We start from the raw sequence: 23,208 nt of genomic DNA, 5'->3' as shown, positions 1-23,208 counted from the left end.
CAACAACACAACCAACAACCACCACATCATAGAGCCACCACGGGAAACACCAAACAAACCCACATGACCACACTGATCCCACCATGATCCACCACCAAAACTCAGCCCCAAACCCACGGCCAAAACCGATTAGTAAACCTATCATCACCCACAACCAAATCCGATTTGCAAACCCACAACCAAACCGATCTCGCCGCCACAATAGCTACCATATCCTTGACCACGCCGATCTCGCCCAGAATCTTACAAACCCACAACCACGTTGGAAACCCATGAACAAACCCACAGAAACCTATAAACAAACCCACGCCAAAAATTCATGAACAAACTCACGACCTCTACGCCTCCACCGCAGAAGCTGATCGAGCCTCAACGCCGTTGCCTCCATGCCGATCTGAGAGAGAGGAACGCAGAGTTTTTGGGTTTGAAGAAGAGAGAGCAGAAAGAGAGAGAAAGATAATGAAATAATGAGAGGAGAGAGAAGAACCAAACCAATTAAAAAACAATTTTTGTTTATACCATTGTGCTACAGTGCTGTCCAACCTTTAGGACGGTACTATAGCACTATGGCAAAATTTTTTATAAGTTTACATGTTTAGCTGTTCCATTGTTGAGAGTTATTGGGCCTGAATATAAAATAAATTTACATTTGGCATATATCCTTTTTGCTGTTGATGCTCTTACGGTTGAAATCCCATTTTAACATGCATATATACTATAGCCCACTATGCAAGACTGCTGATTCATGCTTGCTTGCAATGTGTCGGCTTCAAATTGGTTACAACTTTACCAGCTGAAAACACTTCTCATTCAGACCAAACTAAATAGTTTACTGCTCGTGATATTTTATAATATTTGTTCATGAGTCATTTCCATATAAAATTCAATACATGATACCCTTCTAATCTTATTTCCTTGTAATTTAGTACATCAGTTATTTTCCATTTTGATTTTCAGGGACACTCTCACAGCTTTGAAGGAGACTGGTACCACCCCCATGGCTCATCAGATATGTACCGAGTAATTTGCTTCACGGTCAGATAGTTTTCAATTCCCCTGTAAAAAGGCAAATAAAAAGTGTCATCATGAGGTGCCCATTGATTAATCAGGATTAAGCAATGCTTAACAAACTGGTTCTAAGATGTTTCATACATCAAATTCAAGAAGCATGTGACTGGAGAGTTTTCCTTTCTCATTTCAATTTTAGTTCTTCTAGGACCACATACTTTGTTACAATTTGATAATATGGTCGATTGTGATTGGTGAACAATCGCTTTCACATGAACTCACCACCACTCACAGTTGACAACATCAAAGTTGTGTTAAAAGTTGTGTCCACGGACTCTCTCTATCAATTTACATAATTCCTAGCTATTTCCCCCTTTTTTTTTATCAGGCTCTTTGGTTAAGAACATTTTGTTAAACAATATTTTGCATTTCTAACTTGACAAGTCAAGGCCATACCATTCCCCTAATTCACGTCCAAAACCACTTCGTTTGTTGCCTCCCCACGGAGCTTGAGTGAAGCAAGGCTGTGAGCAGTTGATCCAAACTATTCCTGCTTGAAAAGCCTGCAGAATAGCATCAAAGAAATAATATTCACTCACAAAATTAAATAAACTCAATGAACTGATGGCTTCCATGATTATTTGGGCTCTAAATGGTTTCTTAGTTCCTTCAAGCACAAATCAAGTCTCACCTTGCTTACACGATCACATCTTTCTAGATCATTAGATATTACAGCAGCACCTAAGCCATATCTGTGAAAGATCAAAATAAGATGTCAAAAGACTCAAAACAAAAATATCCCAAATCAAAACAAGCTGGCCAAAACTAAATAAAAAATAATACCCTCCCCCCTCCCTCACCAACCCCCCCCCCCCCCCCCCCCCCCCCCCCAAAAAAAAAAAGTATGTCCAAAGGAAAAGGCACCCAAGAAGAATTCCAGGTGATCTTTATAGTCATAAATGAAACAAAATAATCAACTCACTGGGTGTCATTCGCTAATTCAATGGCTTCATCTTCAGTACTAAATGTTTTAGCACACAGAACAGGTCCAAAAACTTCTTCTCTCCATATTTGCATAGAGGTAGTTACATCAGATATGATTGTTGGTTGGATGAAGAACCCTTTCTTTAGATGCTGCCATTAATATGTAAATTAAATCAAACATCCTGACAAAATTGGAGTGGTGAAGATGATTATAAGTACAAGCAAAGAATTATACCTCAGGACGAGCCCCACCACATAAAATGCTTGCACCTTCGCTCTTGGCTGTATCAATGAACTTCAGTACCTTCTCATACTGAAAAGGATAAGCTAAATATTAGACTATACATCACACCTTAATTCCAGCGGAACAGATAAAAAGTTGTATCAGTAGACTACATCTACAAGACATATTCTGACATACATCACCAGAATTGAATCCAAGACTGTGCAACATTAGTAAGAAAGATTGTTCAAAAGTTTCAAAATTATCAAACAGAAACCGTGATGCCATATACAGGTAAAAATGTCTTGCGATACTTTACACTTCAAAGAAATATGGCAAAATAACAAAAGGCATACAAGGAGGAATCTTTTCCTCAAAATGTCCCACAAAAGATGTTTGCCTTGAATGTTGTTAGCAAAATGCTCCCAAATTTAAATTTAAGAAAAAAAATTCCATAGAAAAAAATCCATTACTGGAACCACACACTAAACTGGTATACTTTTTATTTTTTATTTTTTTATAATGAATAAAACTGGTTTACTGATTCAATGCCAGCCAATTACAATCAGGAACTGCCTTTTTGCTTTTATTTGAAGGAGGGGGGCACCTTTTCAGTCGAAAATCTTTCTTAGCATGTTTTCTGCTTAATTATAAGGTATAATCATATAGTGAAAAAAACCTAAAAGTTGAAAATTAAATAACTACTGAACTGGAATGATAAACTGGCTTACAGTCTCTGACTTAGACACCCACCCTGTTTATGAAAGATAGAACCTTCATTAAAAAAGCATCCAAAAGCCAAAACTACCTTATATTCCTTTAACCAAAACCTTTCAGCAGACTGCATTCAGAGTCTATATTTGTCAGTCACCTAAGATATTACAACGAACCCCCCCCCCCCCCACCCCCTTCCAAATGCAGAAGTTCAAAATGGCAACCTTACCTGGCCACCACTAACAACAGGACCAAGCCTGCAACCCTCTTCCAGGGGATCCGAAATCTTGATGTTTTTGGTCCATTTTACAAGCCTATCCAGAAATTCTGCAGCAATGCTTTCCTGAAAGATACCACATCATAACTTAAGGGGATGGACATATGACAGAAAGGCATTATAGAGTAAGCTTAAAAGAAGCTGGTCTGAGGAGCATTCTTGGGGCAAGTGCCTTTCCCGCAATCACAAGCTCACACAACCACAGTGATAATTTAACATCCCAAAAGCACATACAAAATTAATAGGTGTCATATTCTATGGCTATTCAAACTCACAATAAATGCGTGCTAGATTCTGATACTGTACTCTTTTTCTTGCACCCCAGAGAAGAAATACAATAGAAAATAGGAGCTAGAAAGTGAGTGTGTGTGTGTGTGTGTGTGTGTGAAACAGAGAGACCTTGGATGGAAAGTCTAATATGTGTATAAAAATGTAATAACTGTCTATGATGCTTACATGCACAATAAGGCGGGATGTTGCACTGCAAATCTGACCATTTGTCCAAAAGCAACCAAAGGCAGTCCATTCAGCAGCTGTTTGAATAACAGACAAGGATTAAATAACTAACAATATAACAAAACCATTGGTAGTATGTGTTTTTCTAATTCAATAGGGTTAATTCCAAACTTTCCTCTCTCTCTTTCTCTCTCTCTCTCTCTCTCTCTCTCTCTCTATATATATATATATATTCTTTTTTGATAAGTGTATTTTGCCTCCAAGGGGAGGGGGAAGGAGAGATTCAAATTAATGACCTCTGTTTCATAAGAGGTGGTCTCCAACTTTTAGTGCTACCCCCCTGGGATGAAAACTTCCCTCTATATTCAATATACTTGTAATAAAGATGATTTAAATATATAGGGCATGTTTTCCATTTAGCTTATTTGGCTCATGTACAACTTTTTAAAGCTCTACTTTTTTTTAGTAAGACTGTACTTTTACCTAACTTATTTTTAAGCCAAATAAACCAATAAAAATAAGCTATATTAAACATTAGAGGTTCTAACCCTTATCAAGGTCAACATCCTCAAAAATTACAATCGGACTTTTCCCACCAAGCTCCAGCGTAACAGGCTGCCAAGAGAAAATGCATGAGTTGACATATAAGAGATCACATCAAGTGCATAAATGTCACAGAAATAAAAGACCAATACCTATAAAATTTATATTTACCTTGACCACTTGAGCTGCAGCTGCCATAATCTTACTCCCAGTAACGGTACTTCCAGTAAATGCAATCTGTTGACAAACTTATATTTTAGCCATCACAGCCAGGTAGCTGAAAGAAAATTTCACAGATACCAAATCTGTGGAATATGAAGATGATTCTACTTCATACAATTTCCAATGGAAAAAATAACTAAATGGAACCTTGTCAACATGAGGATGAGATGCCAGAGGAGCACCAGCCTCATGGCCTAGTCCAGTCAGAATGTTAAGGACACCAGGAGGTAGACCGACCTCTCTGCAAACTTGAGCCAGCTCCAAACAGGTCCTGAAATTCAAAAAAGAATGACATATAACATGAAAAACCAAGATCAAAACTGAACAAGTTCATATAAGTTAATGAGGACATACACAGACGCCAATTCAGACGGCTTCAGTATTGCAGCACACCCAGCAGCCAATGCAGGAGCCACTTTCCATGTAGCCATCAACATAGGGTAGTTCCTTTAACATAAAAGACAAGCAATTTTATGTTAATCGAGAGGACTAACCACCACAAAATCATCAGAATACCACTCTATGAATACTGAGAGGACTAAGGATAACCAACCCAATCTTTAGAACAATTAAGATTCGCCATTCCACTTAGCTTGGAAAAGAAAAACTAGCGCAAAATTAGAGCACACACTAGCAGAGTACAGATGCAAGTAACTCAAGTAAGAAAAGCAAGGATGATTTGAAAAAGTAATACATTCCTGAGAAGTACAGGTAGGACTAATTAAGGACAATATGAAAGATATCAGCTAAGCCTTTTTTTTGGAAGAGGGGGGGGGGGGGGGTTAATTATGTAATCTAAGGAGTTGAACTGCCAAAAGAATAACAGTCACATGCTAAGTCATAACACACACGCACATATGCTTGTTGCTTTTTTGCTTTCTTAAAAATGTGTGACATCACTGATTGATTGTTAATTGTATATGAAACTAGTGTACTAGCCCGTTAAGGCTAACAAACTGTGAAGCAATCAGGAAAAGACATCTTGTGAAGTTGCGTCACAAACTACATAAAAGGTCACATAAAGAACACGATGGAGCTGACAGTTCATGATGCATTTTTTTACACTTTTAAAACCATGCAAGAATGTTGAATAAATTTTTGAAAAGCAAGAAACCAAACATGTGAACAAATTGTTGAAAAGAAAGAAACTAAACATGCAGATACCAACACAAGCCTGTTGTAAATTGATATTGAAGAGAAATGGAGGAAAGAACAAAGAATAGGGATAATTATTTAGTTTATAAATATCCTCATCCAATCACCAAGCAAGAAAATCTAACTTTTTAAACAGTAAACAAATAAAAAAGAAAAGCATAAACAATCAACATGGAAATGAGAAATACCATGGAGTAATCAACCCAACAACCCCAATTGGCTCCTTAAGAACATGACTCTTAAAAGTCTCCATAGGAAGAGAAACAGGAGCGTTTTGTTTTGCATCCAATCCTTCAGCAAGGTCTGCATAGTACTCAAAGCACCCAGCAACATCATCCTGGATCACATTAAAAAGCATGTAAGGCAATTTGCTAGATAGTGAACTATAAAACTCCAAAGTATCACAAGCATACAATGTCCCATGCTGCTTCATCCAATGGTTTTCCACAATCAAGTGCTTCCAGTTTTGCTATTTCAGATTTTTTCTCTGTTATCTGCATGAAAACAAGGGCAAGAAGAGCTCAAGGCATGTAAACAACAGCAATCAACTTCAAAATACAAATTATGAAATGACCATATCAATAGCACTCTACCGCCTGCGGGAAGGGGGGGGGGGGGAGCAAAAAGACAGACAAAGAAGTCCATATATATATAACCAGAACAAAGTTGAGAAATGTACAATTGTGTTTTTTCTTTCTTTCTTTCTTTTTTTAATTTAAAAAAAAGCATTAAGTCTCACATACAACTCCTTTTTTGCTTTTGGGAAAATCATATTTTAGACCCTATAATTTAGAGGGTAAAACTTTTTTTTTGGGAAAAGTAATTTAGAGGCAGGGTATAACAAATTAAACCTTGAAGTTTCAAGAAGTAATAAATTAAACCCAATAGTTTCAAAAGTAACAAACTAAACTCTGAGGTTTCAAAAAGCAACAAACTAGACCTCAAATTATTTAAGTGGTTTGTGTTTGGGGTTTAACTTGATACTTTTTAAGACCTCAGAATTTAATCTATTACTTTTAAAACTATAGGGTTTTAAATGAATTTCTTCCTTTATTATTTTTATTTTTTGTTTCTTTTGATAAGTTTCTGCGATACCCAATATTTCAACATTATTTCCCCAAAAGCATAGCCTGACAGTGACATCCAGTCACCCCATTCTCTGTGATCTTCAAATCATTAGGTAATGACAGAGTTGAAATAAAAAACCTCAGTATCATCTCCACGGACTATGAACCAGATAACTGGTCCACACACGTCTTGAATACAGATTTAGCTAGTGGTGTGCATATTAGACATAATACTGAAGAGATTAATGATCAGTAAGCACTACTAAAAAAAAAACTCAATAGAGATTCACATCGGCAACCAGGTCCCAATGCTTCTCAGTTCTCACAGAACTTCAAAATTAGACAATAAACAAACCAAGCGGAATGTTTTAATGTCCTTTAAATCCAATTTCACAAATTACTTTAAGCAATCCACAACAATAGACATAACAACACAGAAGACCATATCAAGATCTTCAATTTCTAACACAATCCAAATTGGATAGCAAAAATTCAATACCTTAGCTGCAATAGCACGCAAGTACTTAGCACGAACTGCCCCGGAAGCATTGGCCCAATCTCTGCCTTTGTTCCTTGCAAGGGCTTTCCTTGCAGCATCCACTGCAAGCTCCACATCCTCTGCAGTAGCAGCCGGTATATCCCCTAAAACCACATTCCCACAAAAACCCAATTTTTGTCAGAGCTCAAAAACCCCCCAACATTTCAATTTTCAACGTTCACCCAATTTTTCTTTCAAATAGTCAGAAACCAAAATGAAGATATGCATGTATAAAGATAAAATATAGCTTTTTCTTTATCCGTTTTGGGTGAGGAACAAAACTGAGAAACTGAATTGCATAACATGCACATCATCATCAATTTTGATCTGATAAAAATACACACATTCACCCAATTTTTTTTTCAAATAGTCAGAAACTAGGATGAAAATGTAAATGAAGATATGCAAGTATAAAGCTTAAACATAGCTTTTTCTTTATCAGATTTGAGTGAGAATCAAAGCCCAGAAACAGAATTGCATAACATGCACATCATCATCAATTTTGATCTTATAAAAATACACACATTCACCCAATTTTTCTTTCAAATAGTCAGAAACCAGGATGAAAATGAAAATGAAGATATCCAAGTATATAGCTTAAACGTAGATTCTTCTTTATCAGATTTCAGTGAGAATCAAAGCCCAGAAACAGAATTGCATAACATGCACATCATCATCATTTTTTATCTCATAAAAATACACACATTCACCCAATTTTTCTTTCAAATAGTCAGAAACCAGAATGAAAATGAAAATGAAGCTATGCAAGTATAAAGCTTAAACATAGTTTTTTTCTTTATCAGCTTTGAGTGAGAATCAAAACCCAGAAACAGGATTGCATAACATGCACATCATCATCAATTTTGATCTCATAAAAATACACACATTCACCCAATTTTTCTTTCTAATAGTCAGAAACCAGAATGAAAATGAAAATGAAAATGAAGATATGCATGTATAAAGATTAAAGATAGCTTTTTTCTTTATCAGATTCGGGTGAGAATCAAAACCCAAAAACAGAATTGCATAACATGCTCGACATCAGCAATTTTGATCTGATAAAAACACACACATTCACCCAATTTTTCTTTCAAATAGTCAGAAACCAGAATGAAAACGAAAACGAATATAAGCATATATAAAGATTACAGATAGCTTTTTTTCTTTATCAGATTCGGGTAGGAATCAAAAACCCAGAAACAAAATTGCATATCATGCACATCATCATCAATTTTGATCTGAGAAAAACACACACAAACAGTAACAGATAGAAACAGAGAAAGAGACCGATGATTTGCTCGGTGGTGGGGTTGATAATGGGGATGCGTTTTTTCAGGACTGGTTCTCTCCATTCACCGTCTATGAATAGCTGCCGAGTTGGTATTGGGATCGCCATGGTTTTCTGGGTTTTGATTAGCTTTGAGAGTTTGACTGTTTTGAGTATCAGACGGTCAGGGAAAGGTTTTCGTATTTGAGTAGGCTCCTGTTTTTTAGTAGAAGTGGGAAGTAAAACTGTGAGGTGAGAACTGAGAAGTGTGATGTTATTTGATGATAAATAGTTGGTTTTTATTGTTAATGTTTTAGGTACTTTTATAACTACTGTCGGATTTTGACCATCCCTTCTTTCTTTTTGCCGACCAAAGTTAAGATCTGGGACTTTTTGATTGTCATTTTTTTTGGTTAAGAAACAACTTTTGAATTTTGATTGTTTATCAGGATTCATGATAAACAATGCAATAAATGAAATAATATGTAGTTTATACAAAAATGGAAGGGTATATGACTTACCATTAAGAAAAAATATTTATATTTTTACGTACATTTTTATAACAAATTATAAGTAGTTGTTATTAGTTTTAATTTGAACTTATTATTTAAATTATTTTTTTACTCACCAATAACAATTAGTAACAACTTACTATTTAAGATTTATTGTGAAAGTATTATAAAAATATTGTGGACATAGCATTTCTCACACCGTATTTTCTTTTTTTTTATAAAATTTCATATCGCATTTTATACTTAATTTCTTGAACTACAAGAATGTGCAATCAACCCTTTAAACTAAAACTTGTGTAACACTTTACCTCCTCTCATCATTTTTTTAGTTAAGTCTAATGGAATGTAGCATTTACTTTTTATCGTTTATTTTGAAAAAAAAAAGGTAAATTGATCTTTTAATACTAAATTTTGTTAGACTTGACCCCAAAATAGATGACAGGAGGTTGTTTTACAAAGTTATTATTTATGGGGTCAATCATGCATTTCGATAGTTCATAGGGGCAAAGTGTAAAATAGGATATGGTTTAGGATGAAAAATGTGATTTTCCCATAATTTGATTGTGTTGTAGGTGCGTGAATGACCGATTATTATTATTACTAGCTTATAACTTCATGCATATGTATGAATACACTTAAAGATATATATTAAGATGTATGATAAAATTATTACATACATAATTTAAATATTATTGATAGTCATTCTTATATTTTGTTAATTCTTTAAAAAAGTATTGTAAGAATATTATTAGGTAGAAAATGTAAATTGTCTATTTTTTTAAAACTTTTTTTAGGTTCATTAATTCTAAACTTATTGATTTTTGTATATAATAACTCACTTGGATGAAAATTTATGATGTGGTCCCACATTTGACTCCAAAATTAAAAAATAAAACTCTCTCTAAAAATAAATAATTCAGGACACATGGTGTAAAATTAGATTCAATTTTAGAATCTAATTAGATTTTCTCTAAACTTTAGCTATTAATATATATATATATATATATATAGAGAGAGAGAGAGAGAGAGAGAGAGAGAGAGAGAGAGAGAGAGAGAGAGAGAGAGAGTATTTTCCAAGCCTATCTTTGTTTAGGATATGTCAAGTTGTTAATTATAGATTTTCTTTTACTAAATCTCTTATCTACATCTTGAACTATAAATAACAATCATCATACATGTCATAGGTTTCAACTCCTATAGTATTTAGTAAAACTCAAAAGAACAAAAGAAATAAAAAAAAATCCTATGTATTTTTTAAAAAGACAATAAACATTTAAAAACTCTATCAATATATAAATGAGTAGATTAAATTTTGTCACTTCATTAATATTTAAACAAATATTAATTATTCTTTTTTATATTTATTTAAATTAATAAATTTTTTTTTGGTTGAGAAAATAACAAAATAATGTTCAATCCACTAATTTGGAAATAGATGAATAAGATTTCCGGTCAATTCAAGTGACTAGACTCTAGAAAGATAAATAATTAATAAAAATATCATAAATGCGAATTTAAAAATATCAAAGACTTATTAGTGCACATTGTAAAATTATTTCACTATATATGTATGTATGTATGTGCATATATTGTTTGTCAATCTTATTTACAAAATCATAGGAATAAATTATTATTTGTGCATATATTCCAACTTTAGTTTATACTCTTATTGCTAATGTTGGAATATATAGGCTAAGGGTCTTACTACATTCAATTTTCATGTTTTAATAAAATTTGAAATCTTAGCACAATCCACCAAAGGTTTTCACCTATCTTATGGTAAGTTGGTAACACCAATACTTATGAACACAAATTTTCTATGCTATTTTTGTGTTTCATTTTATATTCCACTAATTATAGTTTGTCACATATTTTGTTTATTTTTTTCATTTTAAACTTTAATCGTTTTATAAGAAAAACAAAATAAATACATGACAAGTTGCGATTGGTGGAACACAAAAAATGGTACATAAAATTTGTATTTGAACAAAACCTTAGTCCTTTAAGGCATGAAAACATGCAATTATCTCCCATTTGTAATAAACTTTGTATTTTCACTCCATAACTTGATTGACATTTAATATTATATTTTTATGATCATGAAACTTGCAAGTGGACTATTATTATTTTTTTGGATCAACTTGCAAGTGGATTATTAATTCTAATAGACAATAATAAAAAAATAATTGGGCAATGAAAGATCAAGTTTCTTCATTATGCTTTTTCTCAAAAAAAAAAAAACAAAAAACAAAAAACAAAAGTTTCTTCATTATGCTCATGAAATGTAAGAGATAGGTGGGTGATAAGAAATAATACCACAAGAGGGTTGTTCAACTTCCTTAACACAACACGTGGGCAAAGAATAAAGAATGACCCATCAATAATAGCTCATTTTTTTCTTAAGGCCAACAACTTTATTATACATACATGACTTTTTTTTATATTGTGGCTTGACTTTTTGTTTCATTGATCAAGATTCCGAACTCAAAGATTATTTAACACAAAAGTAGGATCCTAAATCAGGATATGTTTATATATTTTTATGGGAAAAACAAGTGCGGGTTTAGTCAGCATTGCCTCCTCCACTTTCCAATATAATTACACATCTTTTTCCACACTCTACCTAGCACAAATGTGAAATGCGTTTTAAGTGTTTTTCAATTCCTTCCCGAGAAAAAAAATAAAAATAAAATTAAGCACCTTTCTATTTTTGGTAAGTTCCCATACCGAGTGCCAACATCACCATATGGTCCATATCTTCATTGTAAAGTAGTGGCTCACACCTATTCTATTCTTGTCAATGGAGAGCCCAAGGGTCTCTTTCGACCTTCGAGGGGCTTAAGGCAAGAGGATCCTCTTTCGCCTTATTTGTTTCTTTTTTGTGCAGAAGGCTTAAATGCTATTATGAAAGAGGCAGCCGCAAAGGGAGATATTCATGGGTTTTCTATTTGTAGGAATGGTCCAAAACTCACCCATCTATTTTTTGCAGACGATTGTCTTTTGTTTTGCAGACGATTGTCTTTTGTTTTGCAGAGCCTCATTGACTGAGTGTGAAAAAATTCAAGAGCTGTTGGGTTTCTACGAAGAAGCTTCGGGTCAAATGATTAACAAGAGTAAAACTACTCTCTTTTTTAGTAAGAATATTGATGCTCAGACTATAGAGTCTATAAAGATGTCTTTACGTGTCCCTGCCATTCAGCACTACGAGAAGTATTTGGGGCTACCCTCCTTTGTTGGTAGAGGGAAAAAAGCATGCTTTACGCAAATAAAGGAGCGGATTTGGGCAAAAATGCAAGGGTGGAAAGAGAAGCTGCTGTCTCAGGCTGGAAAGGAAGTTATGATAAAAACAGTTGTCCAATCTATACCTACCTACTCTATGAGTGTGTTTAGATTACCTGTTGGTTTATGCAAAGACATTGAAGCAATGATCCGGAAGTTTTGGTGGGGACAAGGAGAGACAAAAAAAATCCATTGGGTGAAGTGGAGTGATCTTTGTTCGTCTAAGTTTGTGGGTGGAATGGGTTTTAGAGATTTGCAGAACTTTAACAATGCTCTTCTTGCGAAGCAGGTTTGGTGGCTAATACATCACAAAGAGTCTTTATTGTATAAGGTCTTTAGCGCAAAATATTTCCCCGATAGTAGCATTTTGGAAGCGCCGGTCCATCCACGATGTTCTTTTGCTTGGAGGAGTATTTTACAAGTGAGGGATGTCATCAATAAAGGGGCGGTGTGGAGAGTGAGGGACGGGGAATCTATTAATATTTGGGAGCATAAATGGTTGCCGGAGCTCCCAAACAGCAAGGTGGTCTCTCCAAGACTTGATATGGAGGTTAGTCTTGTGAAGGATCTGTTTGAGGCAGGTAGTAGGGTATGGGATCCGGGCTTGGTGCAGCGACTGTTTCTGCCTTGGGAGGCTGATCTGATCTGCAGAATTCCAGTGGGTGAGGAGTCCGTTGATGACTTGCTGACCTGGCCTCTCACTCCTACTGGGGATTATAGCGTACGGAGTGCCTACCGTATGTTGGAATCTTCTGTTAGAAGTGTCACTCCGGGGTCATCTTCAGTGGATGGGCAGAGCAAGGTTTGGAAGAAAATATGGAAGATTAAAACCCCGAATCGGATCTGACATTTCATTTGGAGAGCTGCTCGTGACTCTTTACCTACCAAGCAAAACCTTTGACTTCGCCATGTGCCTGTGGAAGCTGTCTATCCTACTTGTGATGAGCACTTGGAGTCCGTCCTTCATTGTTTGTGGCTGTGCGAGCATGCCCAAGTAGTATGGAAGTCTAATTTTATTTTTGCTCAGTTGTACAGGAAGCAGTATAGAAGTTTTTTTGATTTATTGGAGGAAGTTCTGGACAAGGCTTCGGGATTTCAGATTGCTCTGTTCTCGACGATTTCTTGGTGTTTGTGGTAGAGGCGAAACAAGTTGAGGGAGAATCAACCCACTTGGCCGCTGCTGGAGCTGGGTGAGAGGGTTGTCACTTTGGTTTGAGAATTCCTGGACCTGTACAAGCCAGTTAGGTTGCTGAGAGGTCCTGGGGTCCAGGTGGGCTGGTCTCGTCCTCCAGTGGGTGCCTTCAAGGTGAACTATGACGCTGCCTGGTTTAAGAATCTGGGTAGTGCAGGCATTGGAGTGGCAATTAGAGATTCAGATGGGGAGATGATTGTGACTTTATCTCAGAGAATTCCGCTTCCTTTTTCTGTGGAAATGGCTGAAGCTTTGGCTGCTCGTCGTGCTCTGCTTTTTGCGCAAGAACTAAGCCTCTTTAAAGTGGTGATGGAAGGTGATTGCCTCCGGGTGGTTTCGGCTCTGAATTCCTCAGGTTGCTGCAACACGTTATATGGGAATGTGGTTGAGGAAACCCGTCGTCAAGCTGGTTTGTTTCATTTTTGTAGTTTCTCTCATGTGCGGCTGGGTGGGAATAAGGTAGCCCATGCCCTCGCTAGAAGAGCAGTTTCATCTGCAGGTTTAGATGTTTGGGTAGAAGATCTACCCTTTGAGTTGGAGAGTGTATTCCAATCTGATTATCTTAATTTATAAGAGCTTATCTTTTTATCAAAAAAAAAAAAAATAGTGGCTCGCATGTCAATTGATAAGATTACGTACGATCCTGATCTGATCTTCAAAATCAGTCTAGACTCTAGAGTCCAAACTCTTGAGGGGACCATCAGCCCCATGTAGAGATATGATTTAATATTTATTGAAAAATGATAACCAAAAATGATAACAAGGATGTGCGATGTCTGTTAAAATTTCTCTAAGGTCTCACTTAATAAAAAAAATTAGATAAATAAAAGAAAAAAAAACATAAAAGTAGCTCCACACTTCCCGGTTTATTTTAATATTTTCTCTTTATGAAGCTGGTCCTATAGCTTATAAACCTGAAAAAAATAATATAAAGCTGCAAAAAAAAAAAAAAAAGCTTAAATAAATAAAAAAATTGTTGGCCCGTTAACACAACTTTTTTTTTTTTTTTTTAAAGTATTTGTGTTGTGCTATGCATAATATAAACTTATAAAATAGGTGATTGGTATTATAGATGTGAATTGGGAAGCATGGAAGTCACATTTTTTATATATTATAAGTCTTTAACATACATTATCAATAATTTTTCATCATAGTTTTTTTAGTAGAATAATACCATCGTAGAGCATTACAATTAGGTGTGCCAAATGCCAAATATTTGACATTTGGCATACCAAACACCAAAAGACATTTCTCATGAGATGTTCTAAATGTCAAAATATTTGACATTTATGAACAGTGCACTTTCAAATATGGAAGCGTATGGACAAAAGTTGTAAAATTTTAATGATTTTTTTTTTATTCCTTGTCTCTCTCATCTCTCTGTAAGTCTCTCCCTCTCTTTTTTTTTCTCAAACCCCGATCCTCTCCTCTCTCAACCTCTCATCCTTTCTTCTCTCACCCTTACTGCTCTTCCACTCTGACGCATCACTTCCACGCCGACACATCACTTCAACGCCGATCTCTCTCTAGCAATGGTTTTTTTTTTTTTTTTTGTTGTGGTTTGATGGGTGGGTTTAGACGGTGATGTGCAGGTTTAGATGGTGTTGGCTAGGTTCGGTTCCAACGGTGGTGGATGGGTTAGGCTGTAGGTGGATTCGGATGGGTGAGGCTATGGCTTTCGATGGATGGGCCGGCGGTGGGTGGGTTTTGGTGGGTTAGCCTGTGAGTTCCAATTGATGGCTAAAAGCTCCATGGCTGAAAGCTTCAAGGCTTGCACCACCACTAAGGTTCGCCATCTCTCTGCTTCTATATTTTGTTTCCTCCTTCTATTTTTTTTTCTTGTTCTTGTCTCCAACCCATGGCAATGGCCGAAAGCTCAATTTTGTCGGGGTTTGTGGTTGAGGTGGTGGTGGTGGTGGGGCTTTTGATTTGGTGTTGGTGGGCTATGGGTTTGTTTTGAAATGTGTTTTGGGTTGTGGAAGATGTGGTGGTTGTGTGGTGGTGGTTGTTAGTTGTTGGTAGTTGTGTGGTGGCTGTTGATTGTGTTTGATGAGTTGTAAATATTATTTTAATGTGTTGTATATATTATTTTAATATATAGAATTGAAGAATAGAACATGTGATAAATTGTGTATTCTAAAATGATGTGGTAAAATAATAAATTAGGTTTTTGATGTGTTAAAATGACATATTTTGCAATGGCTGATGGAAATGCTTTTACTGATCCAAATTTTAATAGTCTTATTTGTGAACATTAAAAAAAATGTAAGAGTATCAACATCAGATATTTTATAAAATATGTCATTTTAACACACAAAAAATGCTACATTATTATTTTAACACACCATTTTACAATTCACCGTACATCACATCTTCTATTTTTCAATTCTATACATTAGAATAATATATAAAATTATTAAAATAACATTAAAAAAAACTAACAATATAAAAAAATACAAAATAAAAAACTCATTTCAACAACTCACTACCACCCGCACCACAACTCACCGCGACCCCCACCATAGGCCTCTCCCACCACAACCAACCACTTTTACAAAAACATCACCATAACCCACAACCCACCATTGTTACCAAAAAAAAAAGCCCCCCCAAATGCAAAACAAAACCGAAATCGGCCCATCCACATGCAACAAACATAAATCCAGCAAATCACAATACTATTGGTCAAAGCCACTACCTCAAAACACCAAACCTACAAAAACTACAATCTCATTTCTCAAACCAAATCCAATTCCCAAAATCAACCATAAACAACCAAACAAATAGGGAGAATCGAATCTTAGTGAGATCGGGTTGATTTCGGCGAAGGCCGGCTGCTTGGCAAGCGGCGTTGACAGAGGCAAAGCGAGCTACTTAGCAAGCAATGAGTGGTGTTGGCATCAGAGGCGAGACAAGATGCTTGGCGAGCGACGAAGGCGAGGCAGGTGGGTCGAGAGATCACTATGATGGATTATGAGAGAGGAAGAGAGGGAGGAGAGAGAATGGCTAAGAGAAAAGAGAGGTAGACGGTTGAGAGAGAGAAACGTGAGAGGAGTGAGAAAAAAAGGAGATTAAAATAATGAGAGGAGAGAGAACAATAATAATAAATTAATTTTTTCATATAGCATTCTTGTTTGTACCATTCCAAATTTGGAACTCACATGTGCCAAATGTTTTGGCATTTAGAACATCTCATGTGAGAGGATTTTTGGTTTTTGGTGTTTGGTGTTTGGTTTTGGCATTTGGCACACATAATGCTAGTGCTCTTAGATCGACTCAGGATATTTTTCTAAAGGGGTCATTAGTGTCCAACTAGGAATTTGTTAGGGAGTAAAAATAAATAAAATGATTAATTTTTTTATCGTATATACAACTTTCATATTATATACAAATACAATAATCCAAAATAGTACTAAGTGTCTATTTGGGAACAACTTATCTAGTTTTTTGCTGAAAATTTTTGGTCGAAAGTATGCCAAAATATACCTGTACCTTAAATTTTTTTGAAAAAGTGAGAAAATGCAGGAAGAAGTGAGGTTTTAAAAAGTTATACATAAAAACTAAAAGTTAAAAGCTAAAAGCTGAAGCTGATGCTAAACAGGCTCTAAATACAATTTAATATACAATACAAAAAATTATTAATAGTTTAAAGATTAGTAAGACAACAACCATTGAATGCATAAATATATATAATTAAATAACAAATCATACATTTTTGTCTAATTAATAATAATTAATAATATTTACATGTAATATCAATTAAATAAAAATATATGATAAGAAAGAATAATAACACACATAGGAGTAGGACTGGAAATAAATGTGAAACTAAAAAAAAAATAGTAGCTGATATAAGTTTTTTCTTTTGAAGTGTATGGCTTTTTAACCATACAAGTAGTCATTCTCTTGAAATTGGAGCAAACACTAAAAGACTTATTGGAATTGAAAATATGTAAAGCACTCATCACGCTACTTAATTAGACAGAAAGAAATCGTAAAAGGGGGAAAGAAGGTAGAGAAAATGAGGAAAGAATCAAAGATGTAGATACCAATCGGTTGGTCATATATGTGATGTTATTTTTTTTTTAATTTGTTTTGGTGCTAAAAGTGGTGTAATTTTTTGCTGATAAGGAATAAAAGTGCTAGGAAAAATAGTTTCATTTTGCTATCAACGACAAATTGCAAAGGGAAAGTTTATTTATTTATTTTTAACTAATGAGTAATTTTAAGAGTGGTGTTACTGACACAACACTTTCACAACAAAATCTAGGTGGCAAGTTGTTAAAAGTATGTAAAAAAGTGGTGTCCGTTGTGGGTCTAAATAAAAACCAATTACAACTTGCTACTTAACTGTTATTGTAAAATTATTATGAAAATATTATGAAAGTAGCACTAAGATGATCATATTTAAACTTATTTCAGTTGGATTTAAACAAAATTTAGAACCAGGATATTCAAAATTTTATTTTAAAGGTCAAAACAAAAAATTAAGAAATTTTATATATAATTTGTATTTGCCAGTTCATAGGGTTTATTTGAACCCCTGCGTTGGCTTTGACCCATAAAAAAATGGTGTTAAAATTTATTATCTACTTACCATAATATAACGTCTCCCTTAATAAATTGTAAAAAAAAGGAGAAAGTTATGCTCATTTTGCAATAATTGTGTACCTAGCCAGATTACCCAAAAATTAAAATTCAACGACCTAAAGCATGGGACCTTCCTTATTGAAGGGTTACACTGGATGATGAACATATTTCCAGGCCTTTAGAGGCTAGCCTTAACCAAAGAGGCCTACACTAGAATGCAAGTTGCTTGGGGAATAGGGAAAAAGCCTCTTCTATCACGGCAAGCAACAAAGCTTTGTTCTGTCTGGGCCCCATGATAAGGGGAAGCTACTGTTTTGTTTTGTTTTGTTTTTTTATTTATTAATTTTCTTATAGAAAATTTTAACATTGAAAGGCTACTTGCCTACTTCACTTTTTCATGCCATAAAAAAGGTCATGATCTTATAAATTTCACACTTATTATGATGAATTAAATAAAATGGAAATTCTTATAAAAAAATAAAAGGGAAATATATATATATATATAATTAAAAGGAAAATATTTATTCCTCAAAAAACAAAAGGAAAATATTTTATTAAAACATACCGTCATTGCACAAAGCTATTCCACATATTGTTTCATTGACGTGAAAAGATGTAAGTATCTGATTTTTCTTAAATTTTTTTTTTTAATAGTTACAATTTACTGCTAATTCAGTTACAAAACTCTTAACTGATTCTTTTTTATTGATGAATGAAAGTGTGTTTTACTTCTTCTCCAAAAAGAAAAGAAAAGAAAAGAAGTTTATCAAAAAAGAAAAGAAAAGAAAATAAGTTATTATATGTTTTTTCAATATATATCATTCTCTTTTATGTGCAACATCATGAAATATATGCAGTCCATGTGAAGAAGACCTCGGGCCTGTCGTTTAGGAAAACTTGGGCCCCCAGTACCAATGGCCCAAACCATGATGGGCTCATGGACTTAACATGTGATTAGTTTTGCAATTTGGAAAACCGAAGAGGAAGGTGTCATTGTCAATGTGTCATCGTTCACCTACTTCATCTCAGGCATCCTGAGAGAAATTGGATGACATATCTGACCTCGATTTCAAAGGAGTGTGAAATCTCAAAATTACCCTGTATGAAAATATAAATACTCAAGTGTGTTCCCTATTAAAGATGTGCAAGATATGTCTTACCTTGCCTTTATAGTTTATTCTTTTTTGAAGAAACACACAATATGCTAAAATTGAGCATTAGTAGGGACTAGAGATGGGGCTTTAAGCGATGTCCCAAAATATTTAACAACCTCAGCAAGTGAATACAATTTATAAAATGAAGTTATATACTATATAATTAAATCATCATTGCTATTTTATTGAGCTAATTTTATCATAAGTGAAACTTTGTTTTCCAAGTTTCAAGAATGTTAAAATACTATTTTGATTAGATTTTTATTACTAAAATTTTTGTTTTTTTTAAAAAGAATAGTTATTATTCATTTTAAATTATTTTATTATTTACCAAAAAAAAAAAACTTTGGTTTTACACATTAGGCAACCGGTAATTTTTTATTGACTATTTTATTATTTAATTTTGATGAAGTATTTTTTTTAACATACCTATTGTGTGGGGCAAAAGGATCTTGGTGGAAATGTGGGCCTTTTGGGCCTTGTTAAAGAAGGCCGACCTAACCCTGGGGTTAGAGATTGTTGGTGCTATGGGTCGGCCTATACGCCGAGGATCCTAGGATCCAGCCGAGGATGGTTTTCCCCTCGGACTGACATCAAAGACCCTGAGACTTCATGGTAAAGATTAGGGAATGATACGGTCAAGACCAACGGTTAAAGGGAGAGAACCCTTGAATGTCCTAGAAGCGCCGATGTTGGAAGAATATTAAAGGTAAAGGCTGCTACCTCCACATTAAAGACCCTGCACCTACCACCCTGGCCGCATTAATGAGGAAGTGACACTTAAACAGTGGAAGGGAAACTTCTAGTTCGTTCAAAGGCACTAAGAAAAGAAATATCTAGGCTAAGGGAGGAATTGGGGGCAACACGTGGATAAAGTATTAAAAAGAGGAGTATTTAAGGAGGGACGGGAACGAAACGGACGGAACTTTTTGTAACCTAAAAAGAAGAAGGAAAAAGAGAGAGATATAATATAAGAACAGCTTTCGGCTTACGTCCGAGGAGGTCTATTTACATTACTCCTTTTTGTCTCTAAGTACTTGGAATCTTTAGTTTGTCATTTCATCCCCATACACTTCTAACCTGGGTTTCAAGCCCACACTCTACAAATTCTTATTGTTTAAGGCTCATTGGGTCTGAGCCCATAACTATTCTTGGGTCCAGGTGCAATTGTGCACTTACACCTACTTCTACTGACTATATAAAATGTTTGAATGGCTCTTTCTACAGTACTTTGGTTTAGTCAAATTTTTTCTTTTTAAGTGAGCCAAAACGGTGCGTTTTGTTGTGAAAAAGAAAAAGTCATTATTTCAGGGAGACGTTTTAGTGAGAGACTAAAACAAAGATGTTTACTGTGCTTGGTTTAGTCAATTTGGTGAGCAAAAGCTCACCGTTTCATGCGTGCTAGCCAATGCTGATACTAGTTCGATTTGAGATTTCTGTTTTTATTTTTTAAAGTATAATTTGGTCTAGGAGTTGTTATACTGACATAATAAATTGAGATAATATTTTTATAATTGTTAAAGTGTCAGTTCCTTATAAGTCAAAATAAAGTATACTAAAATAATAAACTATTAGACCAAGACCAACTACAACCGAAAATAAAACTCTTGTGAAAATGTCATGACAGTTTGATGTTATCACAATATTTTACAATTGCTAAAGTGTCAGTTTTGCATATAAATGAAAATAAAATAATAAAATATCATACAAGAGTGTACCACAACTTAAAATAAAGTTGTTGTGGAAATGTGACATTTTGTTGTTGTCATAAGATTTTTACAACTGCTAAGAAATAAGTTTCTTAGAGCATTTACATCAACTTACCAAAATGGCATAAGGGCCAAAATTTTCCCAACCAACCCCAAAACTTACCCACATCAAATTATCTATTATGCAAAATGCATTTTAACTATAATACTTTTGCAAATATACACAAGCACTATTGAAGTGCATTTAATTTTTATTATCTTTTTGCATTTCTTGAGGATGAAGTAACAGAATGAATGGTTGTTTCGTTGTTGTCACCGTATTTTCACAACTATTGAGATATTAGTAGCTTATAGATCAAAATAAAAAAATAAAAAAATTATTAGACCAGGACCCACCACAACTGAACATAAATATATTGTGAACATATTCAGAAGTCTACAAAACATTTTTGTTTGTTTGTTTGTTTTTCTTTGCTGTATTGGTATGTTATGCACCTAGTGGATCCTGAACCATGACCTGTCTCTCCAACCAATTATGTAGGCAATATGTAGGCAAAGATAGGGACCTAGTGTATGATTTTGTAGTTTGTAATCGTAGTTATTTATAGAGTTCCAGTTTTAATTTTCCCTCAAGAATCTGTCTTTGTTAGGATGGTTGATAAATAAACGTGTAGCAAACAGATGACCTGATATAGTCTGATGCCCCTAAAACAAATTTCATCATATACCATCATACATTAGTCCTCAACATAAACTTCTTTTTTTTTTTGTGGGGGGGGGGGTGGTTGGGGTAACCGAGGTACTATTACTGAACTAGAGAAAAATAACAGGAGTTAGCACAAAGTCTCTCAGAGACTGTGAGAGGATCATCAAAAATGACAAAATCTTGCTGCTGCATAGCACCTAGTCTCGCCATTCTGTCAGCACATTGATTCCTTTCACTAAAGCAGTGGTTAATCTTCACCTGTGGAACAGCTCCAATAGCTTCCTACAATCCGAGATAAGAACATGATGAGAAATGTTAGACTGTGTTCAGTTAGACACCCACTCCATCACTACTTCAGCATCTAATTCAACTTCAATTGCCTCAACATTTGACTCCGCACACAGTTGAAGGCCATCTCTTAGTGCCAATAGCTCGGCTTCCACACTAGTTGCAATTCCAATGGCTCTCTCAAAACCTTTAACCAAACAGCCGTTATGATGGCGGATATGTCCTCCACCTCCTGCCAGCCCTGGATTCCCAAGAGCAGAGCCATCTGTATATAGCTTGAGCCAATCCAGATCTGGTTTGTTCCATTTGACATGGACTGGAATTTTCTCCTTAGTTGGTTTAATGCGCCCAGCACTGAAGTAATAATCCAAATCCAAATCCACATTCATCACCCCTCCTACACCAAGTTGCTTGAAGATTCTTTTATTTCGGTGTAGCCACAGACCCCAAATACTAAAGGCAAAGAAACAACTCCATGACAAAAACTGTCCTATCTTATCACTGGTATTCATCAGGTTTACCTCTAGCCAGGGGCATAATTCAGCAGCATCACATCTACTGCTGTACACTTGATCCCAGTACCGTCTGGCTGCTTCACAGTCTCTCAAAATATGCAGGGTTGTCTCTGCTTCTACTCCACACCATTCACACAGAATTATCTTTGGTAATACCCCTATACACCAGGAGATCTTTGACAGGGAGACACTGGAGAAATTCATGTCTGTCAATTACTGACATATATCTTCTCGTATGTAATTTAGATACTTCTTTATACATATGCTAAACTGAAAACTTTTGAATTTCTCAAAAATCAAATCAACAAGAAGTAAAAACAGAAGTATTGAATGAATAGAAGAAGACAATAAACCAGTCCACAGCCTTCCAAGGCAAAGGACTTTTACATTTAAAGGCAAGAGTGAGAAGATCATATAAATTCCTATAATAGAAAAATTGGGCAGCAGGTTAGCATAAGAAAAAGAATGTACATCAAGACAAAGGAAACAAAATTGTATACTAAAAAAATTGTTAATTCAGAGACTGCAAGTTTGAATACAAAGAAAGGGTGCAGCCATGAGTTATAAGGCGAACATCTTCAGCAGAAATGTATTAAAAACATGTCCAACTAGCAAAAAAGCTGATCCACGCATAACATTTCTCACCACGCAGAAGCATCATTGCATGCTTATGTAAATATCTGAGTGGAGCCAATTACTGGTCCATTTCTTGAAGTACAATCAAGATACAATTAACTGCTGGTCCATTTCACACAAACTGGAAGGAAATCAGCATAGGGAAATGGCTTTCTACCATGCAAAGGTCTAGG

The 23,208-nt window shown here is 35.0% G+C and overlaps 1 protein-coding gene across 1 annotated transcript; it reads right to left on the bottom strand.

The window, feature by feature from the left end:
- Positions 1 to 809: 809 nt before the first annotated feature.
- LOC142631318 (aminoaldehyde dehydrogenase 2, peroxisomal) lies at positions 810 to 8,742 on the bottom strand. The gene is made up of 15 exons (XM_075805466.1): positions 8,475 to 8,742; positions 7,149 to 7,291; positions 5,996 to 6,076; positions 5,771 to 5,919; positions 4,782 to 4,874; positions 4,575 to 4,698; positions 4,377 to 4,442; positions 4,211 to 4,277; positions 3,663 to 3,739; positions 3,159 to 3,272; positions 2,228 to 2,305; positions 1,991 to 2,142; positions 1,700 to 1,760; positions 1,465 to 1,571; positions 810 to 1,056 (listed from the first exon to the last, which is right to left on the bottom strand). Exons 1-15 carry the CDS (start codon positions 8,581 to 8,583, stop codon positions 966 to 968), a joined length of 1,512 nt encoding a protein of 503 aa, XP_075661581.1. The 5' UTR covers positions 8,584 to 8,742; the 3' UTR covers positions 810 to 965.
- Positions 8,743 to 23,208: the final 14,466 nt, after the last annotated feature.

The sequence above is a fragment of the Castanea sativa genome, chromosome 4 (genome assembly GCF_040712315.1).
Source record: "Castanea sativa cultivar Marrone di Chiusa Pesio chromosome 4, ASM4071231v1".
Lineage (NCBI taxonomy): Eukaryota > Viridiplantae > Streptophyta > Magnoliopsida > Fagales > Fagaceae > Castanea > Castanea sativa.
This window is presented reverse-complemented; position numbering and strand designations above follow the sequence as displayed.